The following is a 10829-nucleotide window of genomic DNA, read 5'->3' on the forward strand; positions in this document are numbered from 1 at the left end:
ACCACTATTAAACGTTAATGTTATTTTGTTGCATTATGCCATAATAATTTTACTAAATATTAAGGTTGAATTTTAATATTATTTTTTAATATAAAAATCCTCTAAATATATATAAAAGTTTCTAAAAATCCAAAGTAGCGTATTTCCAGATGCAAATGAACGCTGCCGTTTAGTGTTGCAATAGTCTGACTATTGCAGAGCAATCTATATAATCCCCCACCTCTCTCATTTCCACCCTTCTAATTGGCACTTGTCACTCTCCCGAGTTAAATCGACTGAAGTCTATCTCCAACACATAGATGGAGCAATTCAGGAAACAACCTCGTCTTCCGAAATTTGCCGTACCTAAGCGCTACGATCTCCGCCTTAAACCTGACCTCTCCGCTTGCAGATTCGCCGGGTCCGTCTCGATCGACGTCGACGTCGTCGCCGACACTCGCTTCATCGTCCTCAATGCCGCCGAACTCTCTATCAACAGCGGATCTGTCTCTTTCTCTCCTCGTAACTCTTCCAAGGTCTCATCTAAGTTAATTTTCGTCGATATTCAATTACCTCCTATTGATTTCTGTATTTCCGCTTTACTTAGTTTAATTTTTGGATTCGAAATGAGATTCATTATATGTTCTTTTTGTTTGATTAAATCACCGCATGGCTCTTCATTTCTTTATTTCCGCTGTACTTAGTTTATTCTTCGGATTCGAAGTAAGGTTCATAATATAATCTTTTGATTGAATAAATTCCCTCATATCTTTCCATTTTTGTATTTCTGGTTTACTTTAATTTTTGGATCCGAAGCAAGATGCATAATATGTTCTTTTGTTTGATTAAGTTACCTCGTAGCTCTTCATTTCCATATTTCCGCTCTACCTAGTTTAATTTGTGGATTCAAAGTAAGATTCATAATATGTCCTTTTGTTTGATTAAATTACAGCATAGCTCGTTATTTCTAATTTTTTTATTCGAAACATGATTCATGATATGTTCTGTTGTTTGATTAGATTACCTCATAGCTATTCATTGCTATATTTTTGCATTGATTAGTTTGATTTTGGACTCAAAAGAGAGATTCATAACATGTTCTTTTGTTTGATTAAATTTTGGACAATTTAGTGGTGTGCAACTGATGTTTGAACAGGTATTTGAACCGTCAAAAGTTGACTTAGTTGAAGAAGATGAGATTTTGGTGATAGATTTTGCTGAGACACTTCCTCTGGGTCTGGGAGTTTTGGCTATCGGATTTGAAGGAATCTTAAATGACAAAATGAAAGGATTCTATAGAAGGTACTCATTTCATGCTTATATAGTAGTTCTGATTGAAAGAAGGAAGATTAGGATATTTATCTAATTAATGAATTTTTGACATTCAGTATATACGAGCACAATGGTGAGAAGAAGAATATGGCAGTTACACAGTTTGAGCCAGCTGATGCTAGGCGATGCTTTCCGTGTTGGGATGAACCTGCTTGCAAGGTTATTACTTTAGCTTTTCTAAAAGCTTTTGTATATTAGTTGTTTAATCTAGACTTTATTGATTTTTCGTTAATGAAATTATAGGCTACGTTTAAGATCACCTTAGATGTACCATCTGAGCTAGTAGCCCTCTCAAACATGCCAGTCATTGAGGAGAAAGTGAATGGGCCTCTGAAAAATGTTTCTTTTCAAGAATCACCAATCATGTCTACTTATTTAGTGGCTGTTGTTGTTGGTTTGTTTGATTATGTGGAAGATCACACGCCCGATGGTATGCTCAAACTCTGTTATTCATTTCTTTTTGGTGACAATGCAATCATAATCTATTGATTTTTTCTTATGTTAATGGTGCCTGTCATTTTCTATTATTTATTGCCTTCAAACTTTTTACCTGTATTTTTGGTAGGGGTTAAAGTTCGAGTATACTGTCAAGTTGGGAAGGTAAATCAAGGGAAATTTGCTCTAAAAGTTGCTGTGGGAACACTCAGTTTGTACAAAGAGTAAGTTTTCTCTTCATTTAATTGCTTGCATATGGATTGTTATTCTCCTATTTTATTATTCCCTTATTAATTCAGCTAACTTCTACAGCTATTTTGCCGTGCCTTATCCTCTTCCCAAGCTGGATATGATTGCTATTCCTGATTTTTCTGCTGGGGCAATGGAGAACTATGGCTTAGTTACATACCGTGAGACAGCATTACTCTACGACGAGCAACATTCTGCAGCTGCCAATAAGCAGAGGGTATATTTGTAAAACATGTTGCTGCCCTTAGATTATTTTATCCTGCATCTGACAAAATGTTTGACAATATGACCTGATGTAGGTCGCAACTGTGGTGGCCCATGAACTGGCACACCAGTGGTTTGGTAATCTTGTGACAATGGAATGGTGGACGCATTTGTGGTTGAATGAGGGTTTTGCTACATGGGTAACACACTCCCCCCCCCCCCCGCGGGCCTTCCCAAAAAAGAAAAAATAGTATTTATCAGCATGTGCTTGAAATTGAATTTATGATGATTATGCATTTTCAGGTAAGCTACTTGGCAACTGATAGCTTGTTTCCAGAATGGAAAATATGGACTCAGTTTCTTGATGAAACTACTGATGGTCTTAGGTTGGATGGCCTTGCAGAATCCCACCCAATTGAGGTAAATGGATATTGTATGAAGCTATTTTTCTCTGCATCAGGGGTGCGACTGCTTGTTTCTAGAATATTTGAAATTTAAACTATTTTTCTTTGCAGGTGGAAATCAATCATGCTGCTGAAATCGATGAAATTTTTGATGCTATAAGTTATAGGAAAGGTGCCTCAGTTATCCGCATGCTACAAAGCTATTTAGGTGCTGAATGCTTTCAGGTTGGTCTTCTTGTCTTAGTTGGTTTCCTAATGATTGTGATTATACTTTGGGCGTGATTGCTTGACCCAAAAAATGCGTCTTTTGAATGTCCCAAATTTTAAGATATTCTTGCTGGTAATTATTTCTCTGAAGACACTGGAGAAGAAGAAATACTGGAATATCAAATTTTATTTTATTCATTTAATAAATGCTTCTGATAGCATATGTTTATTCTTTGAATATCTTAAATCAAATGTTAATTGATTTACTTGGATGTGAACTGTTCCACCTATCAGAAATCACTTGCTTCATATATTAAAAAACACACATACTCAAATGCGAAGACAGAGGACTTATGGGCTGCCCTTGAGGAGGGATCTGGTGAACCGGTGACTAAGCTAATGAATACATGGACCAAACAGATGGGCTATCCAGTTGTCTCTGTCAAAGTCAAAGATCAGAAGTTGGAATTTGAGCAGGTTTAATCATGTTTGATTCATTTATGTTGGTTGGATTGGGAATGGGAAAATGGGGTTTTCTGTTCAATTCAAATGCATTCATCATCTGTTTCAATTTATTCCATTTTATCCGATGTTACTGAAGTCAGTGCTAAAAATTGATGTGATGAATGGCAGTCACAATTCTTCTCTAGTGGTTGCACTGGGAATGGGCAGTGGATTGTCCCGATAACATTTTGTTGTGGGTCATATGAGAAGAAGAAAAGCTTTTTGTTGCAAACTAAGTCAGAAACTCATGATGCTAAGGAACTCTCTTCTGATGGCAATAAAAGTGCTTGGATAAAGCTTAATGTGGAGCAGACTGGTTTCTATAGGGTGAAATATGACGAGGAACTTGCCGCTAGACTCCGTCATGCAATAGAAAACAATTACTTGACTGCAACCGACAGATTTGGTAATTTGGATATTTTCATGAGATTGCATGTTCTAGAATGATAAAAAAGATAAGGTAACATTGCTTCTTCCTTTTCCAGGCATCCTTGATGATTCATTTGCACTTTGTATGGCACGCCAATTGCCTTTGACTTCCTTGATTACCTTGATGGCTGCCTACAGAGAGGAACTCGAGTATACTGTGCTTTCTAACTTGATTACTGTAATGCTCATCTCTCACTCTTGCTTAAACTTACTTTCAACTATACTCCGTAATCCTGATTCTAGCTCTTGCTTTTCACAGATAACATATAAGGTTGGGAGAATTGCGGCTGATGCAAGACCTGAACTGATGGATAACATTAATCAATTTTTTATTAACCTTTTCCAGTATTCTGCCGAGTAAGTTATCTTAAATGTACTTTTTCTTTTGAAAATCATCGAGAAGTTATTGTCCATTTCTTTCAATCCAAGCCTTAATCTAATGCAAATTTTCTGTTTTTAATATCTTATAGGAAGCTTGGTTGGGATGTTAAACAAGGTGAGAGTCATCTGGATGCAATGTTGAGAGGTGAAATTTTGACTGCACTTGCAATGCTTGGACACAAGGAGACACTGAATGAAGCAAGTAGACGATTTGATGCATTCTTGAACGACAGAAACACACCACTCCTCCCTCCTGACATAAGAAAGGTTTTCGACTACTTCTGATTGTGAAGGATTAATTGAGGCCATTGTCCCCATTTTTACCCACTTGTTAACTATTAACTATGGTTTCAGGCAGCATATGTAGCTGTAATGCAGTCGGTCACCTCCTCCAACAGAGCAGGTTTTGAGTCTCTTTTGAGAGTTTATAGAGAGACTGATCTAAGCCAGGAGAAAATCCGTATTTTAGGTACTGAGTAATCTTTTTTCGTTGTATAACACGTATGATGAGTCGATGAATTTAACAATTATATCACTTGTTACATTTTGTAGGTTCATTGCCATCTTGTCCTGACCCAGCTATTGTTCTTGAAGTTCTAAAATTCTCATTGTCTCCTGAGGTATATTCTTACCAATCATTTATCATAATAAAGTAAAAGATATAAAGTCTGGTCTCAACAACAATTCCCCCTCCCCCTTCCACTTTAAGGTTCGCTCCCAAGATGCTATATATGGACTGGGTGTTAGCAAGGAAGGTCGTGAAGTTGCCTGGACATGGCTCAAGGATAACTGGGATTTCATCGTAAAAAACTTCGGTGGATTCCTGATACCACGTTTTGTCAGTGCAGTTGTCGCGCCGGTTTGTGCCTTACCCTCTTTCTTTGCAACTTTTTACAATATTTGGGAATTCAAATTCTCGTACTGATATTTGAATATGTTCAACTCAAGTGTTAAAACACGAGTACTTAAAAAGAGTTTAATTTAAACATGGGTTGATTATAAATTTCATTTTTTTTTTAAATTTCTTATCCTCGTACGCAGTTTGCATCTTTTGAGAAAGTGGAGGAAGTGGAGGAGTTCTTTGCAAGCCAAGAAAAGGCTTCGATAGCGAGAACGTTGAAGCAGAGCCTTGAACGTGTTAACATTAATGCCAATTGGGTTAAGAGCATTCAGGCAGAGAAATATTTGGGCGAGGCCGTGCAGGAGTTGGCTTATAGGAAATACTGAGATTTTATCTTTTTTTGAGTCCAATCGATTTGGGTTAAAATAAATTTAGTTTTAAAATTTCAATTTGAAGTTAATGACATTTTAGGCTTGTGTTTATTGTAAGATTGTCGTTTAAGGTTTTAATACAGATTTGAAGTATTTTGGGTTTTGGTCATATTCGGTGTCAATTTGGCATTTGGTTAATTCTGATGGTTATTTGGTTTGATCAATATCGAGTCGAACGCAATTGTTAGTGGTATATATAAATAGAAAATTAGTGATACCTATCAGTCTGTCACATTCAGTACAGTTTCCTTTTCTTGTATGTTTGATTTCATTCATACAACCATATAACCTAGAGGAATACAAGTACCTTATATAATAGTAAGCTTAATGAAGAAAATAGATGTCTGAATTATACTATTTGTTAATTTTAGGTATTCGAAACTATTTTTCGCTCAAAGTAGGTGTTCATTTTAAGTGTCTGAAATCTTTTTTGTTTAAAGCAAACGTCTAATTCTATGATTTTATTATTTAAAGTGTTTATGTCGAAATGACCGTTATGTTTATATTTTTTGAATTTGTTATTTAAAAACCTTATAAAAATTATTATTTAAAAATAAACTCAAATTTCACTAAAGTCTCGTTAGTAATTTTAGGCCACCGTCTTCGTCGTAGAGTGCCTACCCATAGATAATTGTCCGTCTAATAACTGGCCATTCATCTTTACGTTATTTTAAATCCCTAGACATATAAACTCTTAAATCTAAAACCTTAAATTTAATTTTAATATTACGTGAACGGTGGATAAGAGAATTAACCGTCGTTCCAACAATCCTAATGCGGGGGACTTTACTGATCAAAACCGATTTTTTTCTTTAGTTGAAGACTAAAATTAAACGGATCAAAAATCATTCATATAATTTATCCTCGAATAAATAAAGCTCAAGTCCAAAACTAAGGGAGTCATCCATTGTTTCTTTTTTCTGTAAAGGCTTTTGATGAGTAAAGTAACGAACTTTTGTCTTTATCGATAATCATCCTATCGAGTAGTAAAAATTGGGATGTTACTTAAATTATGCGTCATGTTTGAATCTTTATGAATGAAGAAAACAATATTAAAAGAGCTGTATTTGATATTTAATATAAGAATCTGACACGTATATAATTAAAGTTCATTGTAATTATCAAATATCGTAAATCATAAAAAAAATCATTTCTAAATACTTTTATACATTTATTCGAACATGTTAGATACAGACACATACATCAAGCACAAATGCCAATTTTTATTTTTATTCTGTAAAAAGTATACAGTTTAGGTATCATGCTAGTGTGAATGCATGAAACAATATGAGAGTCAAATTGAAGTTTCAAATCTTTGTGGGTTTGGACTTTGGTATTGGAAATGATTAAGAATTTAGACATTTTTTATTTAGAGATAATTTAATTTGAATAATCGAGAAATAGATTTAAACCGTTAATCTTTTCTCTTTTTCTTCTTTTTCTTTACAATTTCTTAGTTTGTAAATTAATTACGAGAATAATCCTATAGTTAATTCTTGTAAATCAAGCCTCCCAAAATATATTGTTTAAAATTAACTTGATAATAATTTTAAGGATTAAAATGATTTGACTTCAATCAATAAACTTAATCACGTGAGTCATTAAAATTAGATTACTCGTTCCTTTACTGTAACTCTACTGTGATCTATGTTAAATTGTTCTTCAATTAGGTATAAATAATAATTATAAATAAATTATTCTGATCAATTGTGTATCATCAGGGATAAAACGAGAAACTATTAGTCGGTTTATATATGTATTAGTGAACTTTAAACATGTTCGGTCATTTGTTACCCTACTATTATTATTGTTGAAGTCGCTTCCACCGTCGTTGCCGGTCCATCACTGCGGACAGGTTCTGACGTCGTCGCCGATTCAATCTCACCGCCGCAGACGGTGAAGCGTGACAAAAGGGGAAATCATAAAGTGAAGCAGGAAAGTTGATAAAAACCTTGAGATAACATAATCTCCAAGTACAGTACAAAATCAATCATTTATTTAATTATTCAAACCCTAAAGTCATTATTATTGTATAATCGTAATTAATTACCTGAGGATCCTGTTATCTAGAAACAAGTGTTATTAGTTAATGAGGTGATAATTGAACTTTGGGATTACGCTAATACAACTGGATGGTTTGGATTATTTAGCTACTAATTATTGTTTTATATTCCAATCCTAATTCTCCGCTTCTATTTCAACTCACTTGCTTATTGTTTGACTTTATGCTTTTTATTGCTTGCCTTGGAAGATAGATCAACTCCACAAAATCAACAATTCCTTGGGTAAACTACACCAATGACCATTTAATTACAAGATATTCTAATGTAAACACTGATATTTCTAATCGTCGTTCTTTTAATTTTGTCAATCAAACCACTTAATTATTTGAATGATGCTAATCAAGTCATCAGCCATTAACATTTAACGGAGAGGGTGGCATTACTTAAAACTATGATATAGTTACACATTTGGTTTCTATAACTTACACGTTCTATCAATTCGGTCTTAATTTAATTTAATTCAATAAATTTAATCCTCTAATCAGATAGTAAAATGTATCATCACTCGATTAGAGGATTTTTTTTCTTAATTTTAATTTATTGAATCGATATAACATATAAATTTTGAGTACTAAAATTATTATTATATCAGACCACGTCACTATTTCATCTAATATTCAACAGCCAATGACTTATTTGTAACAATGTTTTAAATGAATGATTGAATTGTAACTTTTAGAAAAAGAATGGGCCATTTATAATAATTGAGTGACATAAGGTGTACCATAGACTAAAATTTACATTGAAGTTTGAATATATTTATATATAGGTTAAATTGTATAAAAGTCCTTGTATTATACGTTTTTGTTGGATTTTCCTATGTCATAACATGATAAATTATATTCTTAAAGCTTTTTTGAATTTTTTTTTTTAGCATTAGACTACTTTTTAAGACGGAGTGCATCAAATGTCATTAGACTATATTAAAATAACTATTATGGTTACTAAACTTTCAAAAATTTAAAAATATTCATTAAATTTATAGAATTATTACAAAATGATCACTAAGACACTATAACAATTTATAAAAGTTTGATAAATTTAATGATCATTTTATAACATTTCAGTAAATTTAATGATTATTTTATATATTTTAAAAAAATCAATAACATAGTTTGATAACCTCTAATATAATTTACTTATTTTTCATATAAATTTTGCTAAATAATTTAACGTGACTTATTTTTTAAATTATGTAATATTGTGAATGTATATATCACGCTCTTATATTTCTAAAAATAAGTCACGTTAAATTATTTGATAGACTAATGGAAAAAATTGACGAAGTAGTAAATCCACTAAAATGCATAATGCATGGACTTATTAATAAATTTACCATTTATGATAAAAATAAAGAAAGAAAGATTCAGCATCTCCTTTGGGTGGTGTGTCTTTCTCTTCCTCAAATTCACTCTAATTCTCAGCTCTCACTCTCCCATTTTCCCTTACAATTTTGTTCTTCAAACAATGTCAGACTCTAAACCCGCCGCTCCCCCCGCCGCAAACGGCGGCACCGTCGGAGCAACAACAGCCGCAACCAACGGTGGCACCACGAAACCGCATCTTTACAATACCACTTCTCGTCCGGCGTACCGTCAACCCTACAACCGCCGTCACCACCATCGTCCCCGGAGAAACTACTGCTGCTGTTGCTGTTTCTGGACCATCCTCGTCATCCTCATCCTCGCTCTTTTAGCTGCCATAGCCGGAAGCATCATCTACGTGCTTTACCGCCCCCACCGACCTTCTTTCACCATCGCTTCCCTCCGTATCCACCGCTTGAACCTAACGACCACCGCCGACTCCTCCTCTTCCCATCTCTCCACCCTCTTGAACTTAACGCTTTCCTCCAAAAACCCAAACTCCCACCTCTCCTTTTCCTACGACCCTTTCGCCATTTCATGCGAAACGAGCGACGGCGCCGTCTTTATTGGCAACGGAACACTGCCGGCTTTCGTCAGCAGCAGCAAGAATGAGACGAGCTTCAAGGGAGTTGTGATAACGACCGCGAGCGATCCAGATTCCGATGCCGTGAACAAGCTGAGATCCGATCTGAAGAAGAATGGGGTGTGGTTGAAAATTGAGATGGATACTCGGCTGAGGGTGAAAATGGATGGAGTGAAGAGCAAGAAGGTGGGGATTAGGGTTACGTGCCATGAGATTAAAGGGGCTGCGCCTAAAGGTAAGTCGCCGGCGGTGGCCGATGTTTCGAGGTCCAAGTGTAAGGTTGATCTAAGGATCAAGATCTGGAAATGGACCTTTTGACCACCTGATTTATTGTTTTATTTTTCCTTTCAAAATTTACTTTGCATTTTTTTCACTTGATTATCAATGGTTTTTGTGAAATGCATTGTTATAGTAATATTTTTAAAAAATCATGTTCGAATATTTTTGACTCGTGATTATTTCTTTTAATAATATCATTTTTAACGATTGTATTCACTTTCTTTTATTTGGGAATTTTTAGTTATATAATTATGAGTTGATTTGTGAGATATTAAGTTTATTAAATAAATTTGAATTTTTAATATTGTAAATGAAATAAATTAATTAGAAAATTTGTTTTATAATAAGATTCACTCAATCGTAAAATTGAGTAATTTTTTTTTAGAGATTTTAAATTCGGGCAGTTGTATTTGTATAATATATTTACATTATCAATTGTTAAAAAAATTAAACAAATATTATTTTATAATCATTCAAATTATTTAAAAAAAGATTGTCTCATAATAAAATATGTAATACTTAGTGAAAATGATATTAATTTGAATGTTTAAAAGTTTAATGATTAATGATTAATTTGTAATGAGAATCATAATTTAAGAATAAAATTAAAGCATTAAAAGAGTTAGATATTAATTTAAAATAAAAGTTATAATTTGAAGGTATATGATATAATTAACTCGTAAAAATAAACAAATAAATATTTGAAAGTGTCATTAACGTTAATTACACACATAATTACTAAATTTTTCATCATTTACAATTGAAGGATGTAATTAAAATAGTTCAATCACATTTGATTCAACATGAATTAATTATAATAGTTATCCAAATATACTTAGTTACTTACGTTTATTTTTTATAGAATTTGAAGGCCTTGTTAAAAACCCTCTTCTTGATTAAAGAAGTTTATAGAGAAACTCCTTAATCAGCGGAAGGAGGAAAAGAGTGTCTTTAAAATTTCATTAATCATAAGAAAATACAAGATACATCCAGCGAGTCACCCCAACATAAATAGAACACTAAAAACAATCGAAAACAACCCTAAACAACAACACTAACTCAACCTAATCCAACTTAGGTACAACAACATCCTCTAATATGACTGACCAGACATAAAGCCTAAACTTGGCCCGAAAGACACCAC

General features: G+C 33.6%; 2 protein-coding genes across 2 annotated transcripts; both read left to right on the top strand.

Annotated features, from left to right (window-relative positions):
* The first annotated feature begins 257 nt into the window (after positions 1 to 257).
* LOC120150044 (aminopeptidase M1) lies at positions 258 to 5505 on the top strand. Its single transcript, XM_039162742.1, has 18 exons — positions 258 to 515; positions 1136 to 1281; positions 1368 to 1470; positions 1555 to 1741; positions 1877 to 1970; positions 2059 to 2212; positions 2295 to 2399; positions 2503 to 2619; positions 2715 to 2828; positions 3105 to 3287; positions 3444 to 3720; positions 3800 to 3921; positions 4003 to 4100; positions 4214 to 4391; positions 4479 to 4593; positions 4677 to 4744; positions 4834 to 4983; positions 5166 to 5505. Exons 1-18 carry the CDS (start codon positions 300 to 302, stop codon positions 5349 to 5351), a joined length of 2613 nt encoding a protein of 870 aa, XP_039018673.1. The 5' UTR covers positions 258 to 299; the 3' UTR covers positions 5352 to 5505.
* Positions 5506 to 8926: 3421 nt separating this feature from the next.
* Positions 8927 to 9724, top strand: LOC120149986 (NDR1/HIN1-like protein 13). The gene has a single exon (XM_039162691.1). It carries the CDS (start codon positions 8927 to 8929, stop codon positions 9722 to 9724), a length of 798 nt encoding a protein of 265 aa, XP_039018622.1.
* The last annotated feature ends 1105 nt before the right edge of the window (positions 9725 to 10829 follow it).

Source organism: Hibiscus syriacus, unplaced genomic scaffold (genome assembly GCF_006381635.1).
Source record: "Hibiscus syriacus cultivar Baekdansim isolate YM2019G1 unplaced genomic scaffold, ASM638163v2 tig00111013_pilon, whole genome shotgun sequence".
NCBI lineage: Eukaryota > Viridiplantae > Streptophyta > Magnoliopsida > Malvales > Malvaceae > Hibiscus > Hibiscus syriacus.

Excerpts from the sequence above, each read along its gene's own strand:
- LOC120150044 (XM_039162742.1), top strand. The coding sequence starts at position 300 with ATGGAGCAATTCAGGAAACAACCTCGTCTTCCGAAATTTGCCGTACCT. Across the intron at positions 1,471-1,554 it reads GGGATGAACCTGCTTGCAAG|GCTACGTTTAAGATCACCTT; the intron begins GTTATTACTTTA and ends ATGAAATTATAG. Across the intron at positions 3,721-3,799 it reads GACTGCAACCGACAGATTTG|GCATCCTTGATGATTCATTT; the intron begins GTAATTTGGATA and ends TTCCTTTTCCAG.
- LOC120149986 (XM_039162691.1), top strand. The coding sequence starts at position 8,927 with ATGTCAGACTCTAAACCCGCCGCTCCCCCCGCCGCAAACGGCGGCACC.